Source organism: Falco peregrinus, chromosome 4 (genome assembly GCF_023634155.1).
Source record: "Falco peregrinus isolate bFalPer1 chromosome 4, bFalPer1.pri, whole genome shotgun sequence".
Classification (NCBI taxonomy): domain Eukaryota; kingdom Metazoa; phylum Chordata; class Aves; order Falconiformes; family Falconidae; genus Falco; species Falco peregrinus.
Window position 1 is genome coordinate 96,053,547 of NC_073724.1, and position 20,166 is coordinate 96,073,712.

General features: G+C 36.2%; 1 protein-coding gene across 3 annotated transcripts in view; it reads right to left on the reverse strand.

Moving 5' to 3' along the window:
- NBEA (neurobeachin) overlaps positions 1-20,166 on the reverse strand; it is a 509,659-nt gene that overhangs the window by 181,769 nt on the left and 307,724 nt on the right. For all 3 annotated transcript variants that reach the window (XM_027792046.2, XM_055802616.1, XM_005241160.4), the window contains exon 39: positions 8,001-8,125. In XM_027792046.2, coding sequence (XP_027647847.2) covers positions 8,001-8,125 — 125 coding nt within the window. The remainder of the gene's footprint in view (positions 1-8,000; positions 8,126-20,166) is intronic.

The window sequence follows — 20,166 nt, forward strand, 5'->3', positions numbered from 1 at the left end:
ATTCTTAAAATGCTCACCACTGAATATCAAGTAACATACATGGGTTTTCTGTCCATAAAGTGGATGCTGTTTCTTAAAACTACTCACAATTAACTGTCAACTTGTGTGTACTTATAGACTAAAGTTAAGTATGTATAAATGGGGTGAGGGAACAGGGTTTCTTCTTAGTCAAGGGCTTTTGTTCTTTAGTTTCTCTTCTATATTCATACTTAAGACATCACTTAAATAAATATTAGTTTGGAAAGTTATCTTAGATAAGGTTCATCACCTGCATTTCCCCAGAGCAATGTATTTTATGATACTGTATGTGTTACCAATTTTCAGGATAGGGCATTAACTATGTAAAAAAAAAGTATCAAAAACATTTTTGCGGCTCATGTAGTTACAACAAACTCAGTTTCAGTTATAATAAATCTTATACTGTCCATGAGCAAATTATAAGTGTTTTATGATGATCCATACCTGCTCAACATATTCATTAATGATCTGGATGATGGGGCAGTGTTCCCTTAGCATGTCTGCACACGACCTGAAACTGGGAGGAACAGCTGATATGCCAGAGGGTCGTGCTGCCATCCAGAAGGACCTCAAGCTGGCTGGAGAAATGGGCTGACATGAACCTCATGAAGTCCAAGAAGTGCAAACTCTTGCACCTGGGGAGGAACAGCCCCAGGCAGCAATACATGCCAGGGGGGCACCCAGCTGGAGAGTAGCTTTGCAAAAGAGAACCTGGGAGTCCTGGTGGACACCAAGCTGAACATGAGCCAGCAATGTGCCCCTGCTACAAAGGTTAATGGTATCCTGGGCTGCCTTAGGTAAAGCATTGCCAGCAGGTTGAGGGAGGTGATCCTTCCCCTCTACGCAGCACTGGTGAAGCCATACTTGGAGTGCTGTGTCCAGTTCTGGGCTGCCCAGTACAAGAGAGAGATGCACATATTGCAGAGAGTCCAGCAAAGAGCCACAAAGATAATGAAGGGACTGAAGCATCTCTCCTAAGAGGAAAGGCTGAGAGCTGGGACTGTTCAGCCTGGAGAAGAGAAGGCTCAGGGGGATCTTATCAATGTGCATAAGTACCTGAAGGGAGGGTGCAAAGAGGAAGGAGCCAGGCTCATTTTAGTGACAGAAGCAGCAATGGGCAAAAGCTGAAACAGAGGTGGTTCCCTCTGAACATTAGGAAACACTTTTTGACTCTAATGGTGACCGACCACTGGCATAGGTTGCTCAGGCAGGCTGTGGAGTCTCCTTTCTTGGAGATATTCAAAAGCTGTTTGGAGATGGTCCTGGGCAACCTGATCTAGGTTGCCTTGCTTGAGCAGGTCACTTCCAACCTCAAACCTTCTGTAATTCTGTGATATGTAAATCTGCATTTCTTAAAAATGTTTTATGAAGTTTAAAGTAACTTGTTGATGTGGATTGCATTTCTAGTATCAATCAAATGTTTCTGCTTTGGTTTTTTTTTAAGTCCATGAGAAATTACATAGAAAGATCAGTTTTGAACATCAAGATATAAGTAATCTAGGGGTTTAAAAATATTGCTGAAGACTACGTTCTGGCAACTGTCTGCTTCAAGCTCTGGCTCCGTTGTAAGAATCACAGAACCTTTGAGGCTGGAAGGCACTTCTGGATATTGCCCAGTCCAACACCCTGCCCAAAGCAGGGTGAGTTAAAGCAGGCTGCCCAGGACCTTGGCAAGTTGGATGTTCAGTATTTCCAAGGATGGAGACCACACAACTTCTCTGGACAACCTGTTCCATTGTTTGACCATCATTAGAGGAAAAAAAATGTTTTTACGTATGTTTAAATAGAATGTTCCGTATTTCAGTTTGTGCCTGTTGTGCCTTGCCCTGTCACTGGGCACCGCTGAGAAAAGTGTGACACCACCTTCCTCATTTTCTCCCAACAGGTATTTACACACAACTATATGGCTCCCTTGAGCCTCCTCCTCCCTGAGCTAAACAAAGAATATCTAAAGAATATCTGTATTAGTTTAGGAGTAAAAGTAAATATAAAAGAAGCCTAGAAAAAGATCTACAAACTCAACCCTGACAGCAAAGCTGTTCATATAGATGTAGTATAGAAAGAAATATTTCATAGACAAAACTGAAAGCGTAATTTGGTCTTTAATCTCATACGGTACACATAGAATGCTGTCACTGCAGATACATCTAGAAAAGTAACTGGTTTGTATGCACCTAGTGGGCCTGCTAGTAAAACTCTGGTAAGTGATGATCCAGTATCAGTTGTTTTCAATTTGCTTTCAGTTTTGCACCAGTTACTAAAAAAGTACCGCTTTCTTAAAGACGGTTCTGAAATCAGTGTTGTTGAAACTGTTCTGGAAGTATGGTAGACATTGTCAGTAAGCACAGACAAAAGACAGGGTGAAGATGATGAAGTCAGAGGACTTTATGAAGCTAAGAAAAAGTAAATTAATGTTTTTAGAGATATATACACAATTTACGCAGCAACTTTGACAGACAATCTTGAATTTACTGTAAACAGTGGTGGTCTTTTCATCAAAAAAAGACACCTTTAGGTTGTTAGCAATGTCATTAGTGTCAATAACCTAATACATCAAAGTGTAGAACCCAAAATGAAGGATGTCTGGAAATAAAGACTAGTTTTTAGGTGAGCATTCCGACTTCCTAGAAGAAGGCATTTGATTTTACAGCAAAGCTTCTGAACAGAGATGGTGAAATTGAGCATTGCCAGTTCAGGGGACATTTTCATTTCTTCAAATACCTTATCACTTGCAAATGTCAAGCTAAGTTTGTTTGTAAAACACAGATGACTTTCTGGAACAACATTTGGTGCATGCCAGATGAAACTAGCTTCTTACTAGTTTTTCTGGAGTGCCCTCTCTCTGTCTTGTTCTAACACTTACTGCAGAAGGCTGGGAGCCCAGCAGTTCAGGAGATGGAAGTCAGGAGCTGTGGGAATCAAATGGTCTGGACTTCTCAGCACGGAGGGTTTGCTCTAGAGCTAGTTAGACTTACTGAAAGTTCATCTTGACAGACTTTTGTAACACTAAGGACCCTCAAAAATTGAATCTTCCTTTAGGGTTCATGGAACACCCACAATCCCTGTTCTGAAGACATTTCCTGGTTTGAATAGGGGTTCTCATGCATTTCAGACTCTCAGTTTCACAGCAGAGAACCCTGCAACCTTTCTTTTAAGGTAGTACTTGCTTGAAACTAAATGTTCTGGGAATGTAAGTCCTTCAGCAACCTGAAGGAATCCTCTCTGCGATTCTTTGAAAGTCTATCAAAAACCAGTTGCTTTCATGAAAGTAGATTTCAGATTTGAACATTTCAGATTTCAAAACATGATTTTTTAAATTCTTTTTGTATAATGAAAGTGTATTTCTGATGATGAGCACACAGAGCATTTGCTGAAACTTAGAGCACTAAGGTCAAGTCCCAAAAGGAGACATACAGTCTGCTTCAGCTAGAACTGCTCTTGAAACCAGGTTGCTAATTAGATGTCCACATGCACAGTGGAATGAGTAACTTAAAATATGCAAGTTCATAAGCAATTGCCATATTGCAAATATAAGACATATCTGTAGCTTTGTTTCAAGACCTGAATGTATTATGTTACATTATAAAGGCTTTTTTTTTTTTCTTTTGTTCTTTTTCATTCTGAGCATTCAGGATCTGTCATGATAGTTGGCTTAACAGGCCAAATATTCTTGAGCACAGACACTAGAAATCTTGCATATATATGTTTAGAACATGGGCACTGAGTTATTCATGTCCATTTCTTCCAGTGCAAACTAGAAAATGTGGCCTGTCTTGGACCTCTTCTATGTGCATATGGTTTGTGGACAACAGTCTTTAAAGACTGAAGGACCAAAGCTTTAGTAAATTATTTATTTTGCTCTTAAGATGACCGTTGTGGAGCAGTATTCTGTCTCACTGGCAGGGTGGTACAGTAGTGTCTAATCTATACTAATCTTCAGTGACTGTAAACTGGTAAGGTGATTAACTGGAAGCGACAGTTCTCTCACCACATGTACAGAATCACTTTGGATAGGGTCATATCTGCATATTTCATGCATTTATTGGTAGTAAAATTTGGGGAAGAGAAATAGAGTTTATCATCTTTTCTACAGTATTTTTTTTCTTCCTTTTTTTTCAGTCCGCAATTTAATCAATTACACTGAAACTCCATCTAAACTTAAAATAAGAACTATTTAAAGCTCACAGACACTATAAAATTAAAATGTTACTAAAAATTTCCAGGTAGTTCAAAATCCCATTATAGCTTGCACTTCGATACTACAATAAGTAGTATCCCTTCAGCCTCACAAAAGGGAGAAATTAGCCTATATATCTAGTCAAGTAAGAATTTAACTAAAACAAAAGGGCCCAGCAGATACAATGCTGAACTAATTATGCTTGAATTTTAAATCTATATATGAAAGTCATTTTAACAAATTACAGACATGGAGGAGACTAATCCACAGGGAAAAGTTCTCCAGTCCATCTCCTGTAAATGCTGCTATGACTCTGACATACCTACAGTCTCGAAGGACAGCCATAAGATACAGCCACAGGAAGAAGCTTTTATTTGTCACACAGTTGTATATAGTCATAGAAATAGGTTATAATTTCTTACCACAATATTTTTTACCTGTCAGGTACTTTGAAAAAAAAACAACGTATATATAAATGTATATGTATATGCACACACATACATGTATGTATGCATATTATATTTTATCAAAAATAGACATCTGAACATGCATACAATGGCTGACTAACAAACTGTAGTTAAATAGAAGCTTCACCCACTTGTCTGGCAGCAGAAATTTTGTAGTAGATAATACATAATGCTTCCTACAGGAAGAAGTCATTTACCTGAAATTGACGCTTTTGGGTTTTTTTACCTCTTCAAGGTAGAATTTAACATTTGTTGTTACTTCTCTAAAACAAACATATACATCACAGACATCATTTTCAAGACTATTCTATTCCTTGATGACTGCAAGTATTATATAACTACTGTATCCATACATTCAACATCAACTCCGATTTAATAGTAGAGTAGCTGTAGAGCAGTTTTTTATTTATCAAGGTCATATCTTGATGGCTGCACAAGCTTAGATAAATCAGGTGTTAAGCAGGCACATCTCCAAGGAATGTGGAAATTCTCTTATCTGCAATCCTCAGCATATCTTATTATTTACTGCCAAAGAAATGACTGATTAATTTTGTCATCTTTGCTCTGTGATTTTTGCTCAGCTGAAACTGCCTGCCCTCTTCTGCAATGCCTGATCAGACCTATTTAAGTTGATGCCTTTGATCGTAGACACTGAGGAGCTTGCTGACTTAGGCTTTGACTAAACATTCCTCTATTGCAATATTTATGCACAAAATCCTAAATGATAACTGACAGTCAATGTAGATAACAAAAACTTGTAAGATGTTTCCACTATCTTACTGATGCTCGAAATAGCTTTACTTGTACTAGAGGTATCAGTCAAGATGAAAAAATGCTATTAATATAGCAAAAGCTCAACAAATTTTGCTTTTTGAGTAGTTTATTTCTCACAAAGTATCTGAGGTCAGGTAGAAATCTGTTACTGGAAAACTATGCAGTATGACTCCTTTAAAATGCTTTAAATTCTTTCTGTAGTGTGATATCATGCTTAGTTTTGGAAGCTAGGGGCATTTTACTATCAAACTGTTCCAAACAAAATTATCAAAATAAAGCTAATAAAAAACCCTACAACGAAAGTTAAGCCCTATGGAAAAAAATCTGCCTCCAGCTCTTTATTAATCACATTCCAACACCAGAGGCTAAAAGTACATCAAACTGCACCAAATCCTTTTCACATGACAACCTCATAAATTATTCAACTCATTAGTAACACCAAGAGGCATAAAAATAACATCAGTGTTAAGGATGTTTTCTTACAGAGAAAGGTCAGCTAAAAGTTTCAATATTAAAATCCAAAGGCTTAAGCCTCTGAAAAGTAAGTATGTCTAGATAGAATCCATGAATTATAACCTTAAAGCATACTGGTTTAAAATTCCATATGTTGATTTTAATATATCTGTGAAAAGTTAGAATTATTTAATTCTTCAAGTATGACAACTTCAGTCTGTTGTAACTTTTATGCAACCACTGTTTAATGCGTACCACCTCTAAACACACCTGAGCTTTAATTTTCCTGTATGTTGAATGTACTAACAGGTGAGTAGCATGAAATTATATAGAAAAAAAATCCAATATGAAACTATAACTACTTCAGTTTTTCTATTTCTTTTGGTTGCAGCTTTGTCTTACAAGCTAGCTCTACTACCAGGCAGCTGTCACCTGCACTAAAATACTAGAACACCGAAACTACATAAGTAGAGGCAATCTCTGCAACATGCTGAAACTGTTTGTGCAACTTTTATTACAGTTCTCATATAAAAAAAAACCAAACCATTTTTAGCACCCTCCAAGTACAATTTTATCACAAAGATACAACATTCCTGCTATAAAGGCATGAAACAAAGTCCATCTAAGTAAATGGAAAGCTCCTTTTTTAAAAAAAAAAACCAACCCAGGGTAATATTAAGGCTTAAAACTTAATAGTTTATACATTAGATTTCTTCCTGTTTTAATGCTAGTTTAATATCCAAAATTAAAAATATTAATCAATACGAATATTTTTAAGGGTTCTTACAGCTGTATAACACATAAACCCCATGGTTTTGATAACTATTTGCCTTACAAAAGCAACACAGCAATTAGCACAGTTTTGCATCTGCCTCTCATAAGATCTCTATTTTGATGTTTTGGAAGAATGTGGAGAAAATAATCCTTTGTCAAATATGCAATACTATGTACTACTGGGGGAAATGTCTTCCTTAATTCAGTTTATGAACAGTTTATGACCTGAAGTCCTACACATGATAGTCTTCATGTTTAAATAATTATTAAATTGCACTAGCTAGTACAACTGCACACACAGATATTAATTTATATGTCTAACCTTGTTTGAATCCAAGCTATTTGCCTTAACAACCTGCAAAGCTGGTGAAATGCATAGGTCACACAGACTTAGCTTTGTATCTATCATATTCAGAACTTCTGGCAACTTTAGCCTTTGGCTACACATCAGCTGAAAGGTTCAACTTGCTTTGTGTATAAATATTTCAAGTTTTTACTCCTACATGCTAAAGAATTGCAGGATATTTTTTTTACCCTGGTACTACAGATTTAAAAAAAAAAAAAAGGACCCAAATGCATCTTAATATTCTTTAAAAAATTCCTGTCTTTGATATGTTAGAGAGGTACCCCAGCTTAAACCTGAGAAATAAATTTGCTTTAAACTTCTGGAGTACTCAGGTTCAGCCTGCTGTACTGACATCATTAAACATGTGAAACTTTCAGATGATATAAGGGAATGTATAAGCATGTTCCTCCTTCCTCTTTTATACTCCAGCTACCTCTCCATGAAAATCAAACATTGATTAATCCTTAAGTTCCTAGATGGAAGCAGTTCATTATTCAAATCACAAGCATCCTTAAAAAGAATTTTAAACAAGTTCTTAAGTATTTCATGATTTGCAGAGAAAAATACTTTTGGCTGAGATTATGCATGCCAGGATAAAACTTCTGATATTGTTTAAGAACAGTTAATTCCTTATTCACAAAAGGTCTCCAAAGAAACTATTACGACACATTAGTTTGATGGCCCAACAGTTTCATTCTGTCACTCTGGAGAGACTAGTTCAGTTGCTTTTACCAGTGTCTCAAAATTAGCATCTGGGAATGCTACAGAGGTGTAATGTGAATCCCTTGGGGATCAGAGAATTTAACGGCCCACAAGCTCAAGTCTTCTGGTTCATTAAAGTGCAAGAACTGAAAGAATTCCTTTTCTAAGAATATGTTGTCATAGGAATTGTCAGCACTGTCCTTCGAAAAGAAGGGATATGATTCTCAGGGATTCATAGACAGCAAGAAAATATCATAAGCTACATTTTTATTCAGGAGTTAGTACTGACCATATTCCACAGCAGCTTTCAGGAGAGCATCAGAATGAGTAGACCCAAAAGCATTGCGAACAAATCGCCTCCGCCGGCGCAAATCATCTTCCCAGTAATCCAAGCGCCAGAAGTCATGAAGTTGGCTGTGAAATAAAGAACACACACATCAGCACCTACCACAGCTTAAACTGTATTTACATACATTATAGTATAATTGCACTGCTGCTTTTCTATTTCAGGAATACAATGTTGGGAAACATATATTACTAAAACATACAATATTCTAATGTTTCTTTACATGCATTTATACATTATAAACCTCAGCACTGCCTGTCTCAAAATGTTCTGCCTGCTGCTAAAAACATTAATCACCCTAAGCCCATTAACAAATGCAGCATCAAATTACAAGTATTAATGGCACAGCTTGCTTTCTTTTACAGTGTTTTTAACAAGGCTTGTAAATCATAGAATGGACCTCAGTGCAAATAGTTTGCAATTTAATGACTATGGTCCCTTAGCAGACTGAACTTAGAAGTATAAAATATTGCCCACTTGAATTTTGTAGAACTATGATTAAACTAATGTGCTGAAATATTCATTGAAATAATTCCCCACTGCCCCTAGCAACCTGAGAAAATTGCAATTTTATTCATTATTAATAACACTGAATTAGAGCAGAAAAAAAAATCCACCATGTGGTAATTGTCTTGGTAAATTATTATTCCAGCACTAACAGAGTACTAGGACGATTTTATAGCTTCCAGCTAATACAAGCCATTAACTACCACAGCCATCTTTGCGTTACATTGCCTTTTTACATTCGAGAGCAATATTAAAGGTCTGTAGAATGATATAAGCCATTGTTAGTTTATACTCAAGTCAAAATATACACATATATAATCATCTGGTATTCAGCTTTGGTTCTAAAGAAACAAAGCAGCTCCACTTCCAGACAACTTCTAGGCCTTATCAACACAAACATCTTCCACATCAGTTTTATCAGTATGCTGTGGCATATTCTGGCAAAGTCATATTTTAAGGCAACATTTAAAAAACCTTTTGCATCACTATAAAATACCCACAAGGTTTGTGGATGCATCCTTATTATCAAATTCATGATTGAACACACCATACAATGAAAATGATGCTGCAGATCATGTCCTTGCAGACCGTAACCAGGGAACCACTGCTTTAAAACAGTCATTTTCAATCTATCTGCAGAACCTTGGAGATGCATGGTCAAAAGGCAGATTAAAAAAATAGAGAAAATTTTTCAACTCATGAGTGTGGGATACATCTTTGCTGGATTTTTCTAGGTGTTACTTCAGCCACTGTTTTCTGTATTGCCTTAGGCAGGAAAAGATCATCAAGTCCAACCATTAACCCAGGACTGCCAAGTCCACCACATTTAAGCACCACATCTACATGTTTTTTGAACACTTCCAGGGATGATGATTCCACCATGTCCCTGGGCAGTACACACTGGTAGCCATTTCCAGAGGAAATGCTGAAATATGCTAATGTAGAACGGACCTTTTAATTTTTTTAGTCCATTGAACCACTTTTTTTTATGCTTGTACAAGTTCTTGTCTAACTTTACTAACTTCTGTCATGACACCTGGATCAGTTCTGGAGGGCACAGCACCAAGGGAGGTGGACGCAGCAGCTTACCTTCTAGCCACTTAGAAATTTTTTGCATTTTGAGTGACATTTTCCTGACATGCGTCTTAGGTCTGCGTGAAAGCCCTACTTTAATTTCTGCCTTGCAGAACAGGCATTTTACTTATATACAACCAGCCAGGAGGCAACTTCAGGAGTTCAGTGGGAGTTGCTTCCTCACTGAGAGCAATTCAGGGCATCTCGTGTAAAGGCGAGGCAGTGACTCTGAGCTCCCACGGAAGATGCAGCATTAATGGCCTGGCCTGCATGCTATGAGACAGAAATATCTTGCTATCTTGAGCACCAATTATTTTCTGCTGTATAAAATAGCCTACTTCGGTTTTGTACTGTGATATAGTTATTGCTTACAGATGTCATGTTAGCCTAAAGTATCAGTCCATCATTTCTCCTCCTACACTGAGCACCAAATAAATTTATTGGGATTGCTAAATCCCCTTGACCCTTATGTGATATAAATGCAAAAATGGACAGAAAAGTGCCCCATGGTTTAAAAGACAAAGCTTAAAGACTCCTAGTGCGCTCCAAGTTTATATTTTAAACTGATGGTATCAAAGGTAATCCTAAAGGCTTTTTATCATTATTTTTTTTTGAAAGGCAAAAAACTTTCTCTTTCTAATTCCATCTAAGAGTAAGTCACGATGGAACAGGAGTAAAGATATTAATGAAAACTCTTAAACACGAGTTCTCTGAAATGGCATTTATCTCCACAATAAAAAAAAAAAAAGAAAAGAAGACTGTTAGGTTGATAAGAATGATACAATTATGTAAGAATTAAAAACTTTTAATGAAATCAAGAAATATTAAAAGACTAAAAAAATTACATTTTTAATTTGTTCTATGTTTAATCTGATAATCCATTAATTTCATTAATCTGAGGTATACTGTATATTCTCAGCTGAAAGTAATATAGATTTTAAAGTCATTATTTTAATGAACTGTTAAATAAACAAGTGATGAAATTGTCAGAGGATAAGGTCTATTTTTGGGACCCCCAAAAATGTTACAAGTTCAGCAGGGATGGAAGTCTGAAATACCTAACGATGGTGCAAAATAAAAATTTCGAAATAATAGAACACAAACCTTATTCCTAATCACAAATTATATGGCTTTTTAAAACACAACTGAAGTTTCTTCCCAGATTTTTCTACAGGAGTCTATCCCACAACATTATCAAATACTTCCAGATGATGGAAGATGGTATCTGAACCCTAAAGAAAAGGTTTCTGATTCTTAACCAGTTACTCTCAGATTTACCCTTGACTCTTTGTGCAATGTCTTTAATAAAAAGGCAAGATATTCTCCTACCCTATTGTTAGCAAAAAAGCAGATGCCTGAAAAGCTGATGGCTATATATACAGAAAGTTTTGAATGGTTGAGTTTCATCACTTGCATTATAAACAGATAAATTTGTGGGATTTTCCTAAAAAAGTTATATTATTACATCTTTGAATTAGAATAAAAATGCTAGTAAGTAGAAGACTGTGACCATTAGCTTCAGACTAAAACTAAGAATTTAACTTCCTTTAAAAGTCCAGAGCTATGGACTGAATCAGTATTACATTGTCTAGCCTCTAGATTACAGCCTTTCAGAAATACTTATATTCTAATCCTGTGGATGTTATTCAGGCTTTAAGATTTTTCAGGAATTTAGGTGGCTGTTAGGTAGTTCTAAATGATGGCTGTAAATCAAGTAGAACTACACTTTCTAACACTGTAGTAGGCACAAGCGAGTCCTAGATGACAGCAGGTCTGCAAATCGTTCACATCTCTGCTACAATCCATTTTTCCTAGAAGTGACTTGACTAAATCAAGTAATTTTTGTAATTTGTTTCTGTAGCAAGTACAATAGTTCAGTAAGCTTTAATTTTCTTTATAACTTATATTATTAATAATTCATATTTCCACACCCAACTAGATTACATGTAATTTCCCCTTCCCCCATATCTTATACCAGTCAAGTGACATTTTGAATCAGGCTTGTTTGAATGAAAAAGTGCATATTAAGCATATTGGAATGATTTAATTTTTTTTAAGAACTAAAAGTCCACAGCATCATTTATATGCTACTTCTGCACACATAAAATAAATAAATAAATCTGTATCACTTGAACTGAGCAGTTATTTAAAATGCATCTTAAAACATGACCCAAATTAGTCTGCGCCATGAGCTTAACTGTCAAGATAATTTCCTTACAATCTGTAATATAATACAATAGAAAGCTTTCTCATCCTTACCTTAATGAGGGCTGGTATGAAAATAGTGATATTACAAGGTTACTAACAGTGAAAAGCTTTATTTGGAGTGGTGTTGCACACTTAATCCCAAATTTTGGATGTGCAGTATTTCATGTAGTTAATACAGACACAGAATATACACGTTTTAATGGAACAAGCCCTATTTTACTACAGTTATTGAAGGATTACAAATTCTGTTTCATTGCCACTGTCATCACTGGTGTCTGCTTCGCAGCTCACTGTGTACATTCTCCTACTTCAAGCAGTGTTTTACCTTGTTGAAGGCCAGCATGGGATGGAAAGGCAAAGTGGTGTGGCGTTACCCCAGGTGGCCAAGGTGGACTTTGATAAATCAGAGCAAACAGCTTTGAAGTCTCCCAAGGTCAGGTTGCTCTGAAACTCAGAACTGCCCAGAATTCTATATAATACTCTTTGTTACCATACCCCACACACACCTCCCATGTATTTGGGGACAAAGATTATTGAGATGGACTGAAGTATTTCAGGTAGGCCAATCTATTACCCTCTTAGAGGAGAAACTGTGTAGCGCTCTGCCACCAAAACAATTTAAAAGAATATCCAGCCAGCCTGCACCACCAAGTCCTCCCTGCCTTTTCACATCTCTATAGCTTGGACTTTTAAAAGACAACTTTTCAAGAGATTTATGTTAACTCCCACAGCCACAGCTCTGATGAAGTATATGGGAAGCAGTTTTTCTTTTACTTATGAATACCAGCTCTCCTAAACAGCAAGTCTTTTTCCACCCTATGGGCAGTCAGCATGGGTGACAGCAGCTCCACAGCTGTGATACCTGGTCCCCTTCACGTACAAATGCAGTTTGCTGTATGACACCTACAGCCACAGCAAATACAAACAGTGGAGAGCAGCAGTACACATGACCATAAAGGCATCCTACAGATGGAAGAGATTAAGTTTGAATATGCTAATGAAGAGAACAGGCCTGCAGGCATGAGGGAAGGCAAAAAAGTTGTTTGGAAAAAGAGGTGGGTCACAGAACTGGAAAGTTGTCAGAGAACCCATAGTCTTTGTAATAATACTGGGAAACTGCATAAAAAAGGCAAGGAATTGATGATCTGTAATTTCCAGAATTAGTCCTGGTTGGTTTTACATAACGTATTTTAAGAAGGAAAACCAATTATTTTCACAGTGTGGAATTATGATTGTGTTTGGAGAATTGAGAAAAAAATGTATATTTAAAAAGTATAAAGCATTTCCCTAAGATAATATGAAGAACAGACTACTTGTAACATTAAAAAAAAAGTAAGTAAAAGAAAACTTGAAATGGAAAAAATTTGCAAATTTTTACTTATGCAATATTTATTACAGTTAAAAACTACAAGCCAAAATATAAACCTGTTTGCCAGAAGACAAAAAAAAGTAAAAGTCTTCTGCAACAATTAAAGAGCAAATATTGTTTAGAAGTGGTATAGCAACATATAAATACTGTATCAGAGTGAAGGTTCCTCTGACTGTGCTTGAAACAGAAACAGTGACTGCTGGGTTTATCAAGATGGTGAGACACACACGTAAAAATCACATTATAATGGCTAAAAGAAAACAAAGCACTACTGTGCCTGAACAGAAACAAATATCAAAAGCCTTAATTAACGTAACTTCTATAGTTTACACAAAACCAATTTTTTTAGCTAGAAAAATCACAAAACTCCATGATGTTTTTCCAAAGAGTATGCTGGAGAATCTCCAAAATAAAGCTACTGAAGTTTTTTTTAAAAGTACTGAAAACTAAGAATAATGCTAAACAACTACTACCAATAAAAATAAAATCTGGAAATATCAACACAGAGAATAAACATGTCAATGAACCTGAGAAACATCTAATGCAATGAAAATTCAAAAAGACAGTAAAAATATTATAAATAGGAGTTTAAAAGATCTTTAGGTCTTGCTACAAACAGCAACATTTTTTTCTCTTAAGTACATATGCACAAGAATTACTGTTGTTAAACATCAGGAGTATATTTGGCAGAGGTTCAAGGTAGAAGGGGAAAAGTCTCAAAAAAAGACCTTACCATTTAAATATAAGGATGCTAAATACTCAGGGAAATTTAGGTAATATTTAACCTTTTAAAAGTTGGTTTTTTTTTTTAATGAATATTATGCTGAGTGACTCAATTCATGCATGAGGAAGTTTCATACTGTAATTTTTGAAAGAAGCTGGGTGGATATGTCCTGTGGAAATCACATGGATGTTATATTGTCCTGGTTTTGACTGGGATAGAGTTAATTTTGTTAGAAGTAGCTGGTGCAGTGCTGTGTTCTGTCTTTGGTGTGAGAACAGTGTTGATAGCACACTAATATTTCAGTTGTTGCTTGGTAATATTTATACTAAGTCAAGGACTTTTCAGTTTCTTGGGCCCTGCCAGTGGGAGGGCTGGAGGGACACAAGAAACTGGGAGGGGACACAGCCAGGGCAGCCTTGACCTGAACTAGCCAAAGGGATATTCCATACCAATGAGTAGAGTTGTGTGATGTTAATTGTTACACAGTATTGTATATTGTCACTTCCGTATGCCTGTTAGTACTGGGCATCCTGTGGCGCCCATCTCTACCACTTTGGATTTGAAGATCTGATCCTGACTCCTCTTCAACTGCCACACCAACAAAGAATGGCTTTGGTGAAACCAGATCAGTGCAGCCATAATAGAATCAGAACTGTCTTCAAAGTGCAACAATCCCGCACCTCGTACCATCTTCCCTGCCCAGAAGGACTGTTACAATAGATGGAGTCCCATGTCGTGGACTAAATGAACTCAGTGGATTTCAGAGAAATGGTCCATAGACTAAGGGAATGACACCGTGGATTTATGTTAAAGGACAGAAGAGGTGATTATGTATTTGAAAACGTATCATGTTGTAAATGGTATGGAATAAGAGGTGGATACTGTCCTGGTTTCGACTGGGAAGCAGGGCTACAAGGCTTAGGATATCATTACAATATGATGAATTCATGTTCAGAAATTAGTGAAGTGACATAAACAGCAGGAAGACAGGCCATGAAGAAGAACATAAGAAGCTGATGGAGAGGGCACAGACAATAAGTTCTGGGGGATGGTGGTTGTGTCAGTGGGCAAACAAGGGATGCCTAGACTGCTGGTTAGGGATAGTGTTCCCTGGGGGATGGCAGGATGGTCAGTGACCACTGGCTTTCAGTGAAGCAAATTAGCATGGGTAGAAATGAGAGAGAAAGCAAAGGAGCTCCCTGCAAATTTGGTTAAACAGTTGGTGTCCTTGTCACTGACAGCTGGAGAAGGTGGTGCGTACAGCACAGCAGTCCAGCTAGACAACTTGCATCCCAGCAGCATGGCTAGAAGGCATGCCAGCACTGCCGTATTCAGAAGCATCATGAGAGATGACAGGTATTTTTTGTACGTCCTGTGTAGGGCTGCCAAAATGTGAAAAATTAAAATGAGAAGAGACAGAAGACAGGAATGATCGGTGAAATTTGAGAAGAAATGTAAACAAAGTCAGAGCACAAAAAATGAAAAAGTACTTGATAGAAAAGTCTAGAGTTAGGCAGTGAGGAATTAAAAAAGAAAAGTAATAGGGTCTAACCAATAGATAATATTCACTATTCACTGGAATAATTTTACCAGAGCAGGAGAAAACAGGACAGATTAAAAGTTTTTTTCTGGCAATACTTTCCATGGTACCGGGAAATGAGAAACCATAAAGAGCACAGATTGGGAGGCAAAGAAATTGAAAAGCATAGATCAAAGATTTGAAAAGTTGATTTTGTGAAGAAAAAGCAACACTGAGCTGGAAAAAAATGGAGTAGTAGTAAGTTTGTAAGGAACAGAGATGTGAGAAGAAAACCAATGGCCATGGAAATGAGTGGAAGAGAAATAACTGTGGAAGTGGACAGGAAGAAAAAGAAATCCATGTGAATAACTATGGATGGATAAATGGATAAATAGTGGGTTATCAAGAATATCTGTTAGATAATCTATAATATTTTGAGACTTGCAAATTTAAGTTACTTTTGTTTAAGGCAGTGAGCTCCAGAAATCTGTGACCTTTATGGCTGATCTGTGTTCTACAGTTACTTTATGAACAGAAAAAGGGGAAAAAATAGTTCATTTTACCACAATCGATAATACACACAGCACAAGTTACCAGCAGATTACATACTAGTTGACGCACAGGTTTCCCTGTGAAGACTGGAATATGGTAGAAGTTTTTAAAACAGGAAAGAAAAAGTTTATAAGTTGTTTACACTTGTAAAGGATGAATGAAATTCATGAACCTGCAAACTTTTACAGATATTGGCATTTGTGTGTTGTAGCTTTGCAAGGTTTGAGTGGAGGGGAAGGGTTTTTCATGTAGACTTTGAAATTAGGGTGAGAGAAAGCACGAAGGACCTCAAAGTAACAGAAAAAACTACCACTGATCATCAGAACAGGAGCAGAAGAGTCACCTTTGAAAGGCAAAAAGAAAACTGCCAACACAGTTTCTTTCCTATGATCATGTTACTAATGGTATTGCATTAATCATGAAGGACAAAACTGAGAGGAACGGAGAATTGGCTACAAACGAAATAAGAGCGAGAACCATCAGAAGACCACTAATGATTAAAGATCCACCAAATTCCTGAAGAAGAATTTTGTAAGAACTGTTTTAAAGTGTAACATCCTTGTCAGAAAAGGAGGAGTGATTTATGTGGCTTTTATTCTCTTCTTAAGGCACTGGAAAAAGGTGTATTTAATACACACTCTTAAGGAAACCCTCCAACTCCTGAAACTTTTATGACTTAATTTCGGTGAAAAAGATGAGGACACTGAAGTTCAAAAGAAGTAAAATAGAAAGAAGAAGCTGAAACCAGAAATCTCTCTAGATGTATTAATCTTCAGTTAGATGAGACATCAGAAAGGAGAGTAATGTCAGTAGATGTGAAAGGGAGGCTGTGGCAATAGAGATGTTCTTTTTAGCTATGGTAGTACCTGAAACACAAGCTTCTAAGACAGCTAATTCCCAGATTATACTGTATGGTCTGATAACTTGCTTCTGATCATCAGGAAAATTTCTGTAAAACGCAGACAATTTGTATATGGATTTGGGATTTTAGTACATTGCATAAAGTCTGAAGAAAAAAACGATAATGAACACACAAAGAAAGAAGGACTAATAATCATCCTGATTATCTAGGTTTTTTATAAAGCTTAGATCTCCAGAATGAGATGTCATTCTGGAATAGCTGCTATATTATTCAGTAGTAGTAAACTTACATCATGAAGCAGTAGTTTTAGGGAAATAAGACTAACCATGCATAAAACTATATGGGAAAAAACATAAGAACAAAGCCACGTACCTCTTAAAAAATTAGTAATGGACATGTCAATAAATCAAATGTCATCAAAGTAAAACTAAAGGTAAGTAGAATTTTTTAAATTATTAAATTGATTTAACATGAAACATAAATTAAAAGTAATGTGAAATAAGTTTGGCAAATTATCCAAATATTGATGTGCCATAGTAGGACACTACATGTAGTACACCTAAATGAAACAATACAATTTCTTGAAGTTTTATACTCAGTTCCTTTTAGAATCCAGTGACATCGAATAAACTGAACTGAGGCAATATAAAAAGTAGATACATAAATTGTCAGTATTTGACTCACCAGAATCACACTGGGTTTTTTTAGTAACAAAATAACAGAATGCAAGTGCATAACATTTTAGGAATAATAAATGGTATCCCTTGAAACAGTAAAATGCAATAAACTTTACGGTTACTAAAATTGAGACATATAGTAAGATAATCTTTGAGGATAAGGAAAAAAAGTGGTTGGAACAATACTCTGTGGTTTAACTCAGATTTCCAGTCTGGAACTTTTATCCTATTTCAGAATGTGTTGACATCTCTCCAAAGAAGAAATAAACCCCTCAGAGCCCAAAAAGCCTTTCTATAGTTTCAAATAAATGAAAATTTGGGTAAAAATTACTTTTGGAAAATGTTTTGAATGAAAATACAGTGTTTTACAACATTTTTATTTTTAATGCATTTTGTCTTATATCATGCCATCTCAGCACAGTGGTGTACTTCAGAAAATTTCATAAGTACTACCATGATGCCACAGTATAACAAACTCCAAGATGGAATGAATGGTGTATTGAGGTTGCCTCTCTCAACTGATTGCAAGAAACAGACAAAATGGCTTACACTGGAAGCGTAACTGTACATGCCAATAATTAAGCAAAATGTACTCCATGCAAAGAATGCAGCTTTCCTTATTCAAAACATGGAACTAGCTCAAAGTTTCACTGACACAAAAATTGAACTATTTAGCCAATGATCTTCCAATTTCAACAAAAAATAAAAATCTTATTTCTTTTACAGTTTGACTATTATGCTTGCTATAATACCACATCAGAAGCAGGTACCATGACATCAGCTCGCGAGCTTCTTCTGTGAAGAAATACAACATGAAAACAAAATAAAATTTCAAAATAAAAAGTTTTGTAGGCTTTTGTTAATTTAGAAAAATGAAAGGGACAAAATCAGGCATTTTCATAGGGACTTAAACCATCATAATTTTTCATCAAAAGATTTAACCTAAATATTGTTTTCTGATTTAAAAAAGTTTTCAGCCCAAAATTCCATTCAAATCTGTTCGTACAAGCATACCACCTGCTGGTAGCAACTGTATTTTGTTTCTTAAGCACCTTAATTGTCAACTTAAAAGAAGGATAAAAGTCAGTGCCCTATGAACACAACAAACAGGAGTCCTTGTAAAATAGTACAACTTTTTGTTAAAATCATCTGGAAAGTAGTGTGCCATTTTACAGCTATAAGCCATAAGAAATCAGATAAACATCTCAGAATATATCTTGTTTATCTTAATTTTAAAAAAGTGAAATGCTGATTTAATGAAGGAAATGGAAAATGTTTTGGGACAACCATCAATTTTGCCATAAAGATGCTCTTTTCTGAACAAGGTTAACTTCTATAGATAAAGTTCTTATGAGACTGCCTAAGATATTTACAGAATTAAACTTCCTTTTTTAAAAATCAAGTATTCAATGTAGTTCATCTCTTGAGTTTCAAACACTAAATATTCCTCTAGCAACAGTTCTGTAGACAGCATTTGTCTGATAATAGAGCTCACTACTTCTATTCAGCCAAGAATACGTAAATGCATTTGAGTCAGAAGCATGGTGACTAAATTTTGACGGAGGAAAGTGAAAAACTGGTTGCAGAAAAACCAAATAAAGTGGTGTTATGACCACTGGAAAGTAAGCAAACTCTCTCCTGTAGTTATGCCTTGCCTCTAGTATAGCATCTTATTGTCTGACTCCCTTCTTGCACAGAATTAGTTTAAAAACCCCCAACCAACCACCTCTCCAAAACACAACCCTTGCTCATCTAACTTTTTTTTTTTTTTTCTTGGTTCAGATGTTATACTGAAAAGAGAAGATAGAGAGAACAATTTATTCAGAATCTCACACAGACACCTTCCTCCTCTGCCTTCTGCATGAGTGCTATCTTTTCTACTTATGTAAATGATAGGATATTTTGCTCCTGAGTGAAATGAACACCACTAGATTCTTTATGTAGCTTTTCCTACCTTTTCTGAAAAGAAAAAAAAAATAAAATCAATTTTATCTTTGAATTATTAATGGCAATAATACCACTGCATTAAGAAACCCAATAAGCAAAGCTGGAGGTTGAGGTCCCTGCTCAGCTTGTTGTAATCGTCACCTGCATACAGTCCGCATCAGCTCAATGCAGAAGTTTTGAATTTTTGCAAATGTTCTGATGAAGCAGGCAACTTCTACAAGGAAAACAATTACCACTGTATTTCAAGATTGTTCTTATCATATTAAATATATAACTATGGACAAAAGGGTCCCAGCTTCTCAAAAATACCTAGGCTTTTGTGACTTCTCTGCAATTCTGGAATTGCACTAGCTAAAAGTTGGTTCAGTATGGTTACTGTGCCTGAACAACCAAAAAAACAGTCCCAAGTTTTCAAAGCAGGCATCCAAGTAAAAGGGCTTGAAGCTCTTGAAGACTTTTGTGCCTCATTGGCTTACTTAAAGGTCAAATGCTAAAGGCTCAGACTTGTAAGTAGGGATAACATATGTGACTGCTGCTGAGGATGCTGCCCCAACTGTCTGCTCCATTCCAGATGCATAGATTAAGGTGTCTGAATTTCTTGTGAAAGAACTACTGAAGCAGCTACTGAGCATACTAATTCCATCCCAGTTTCAAGGCAAACCAGCAATGA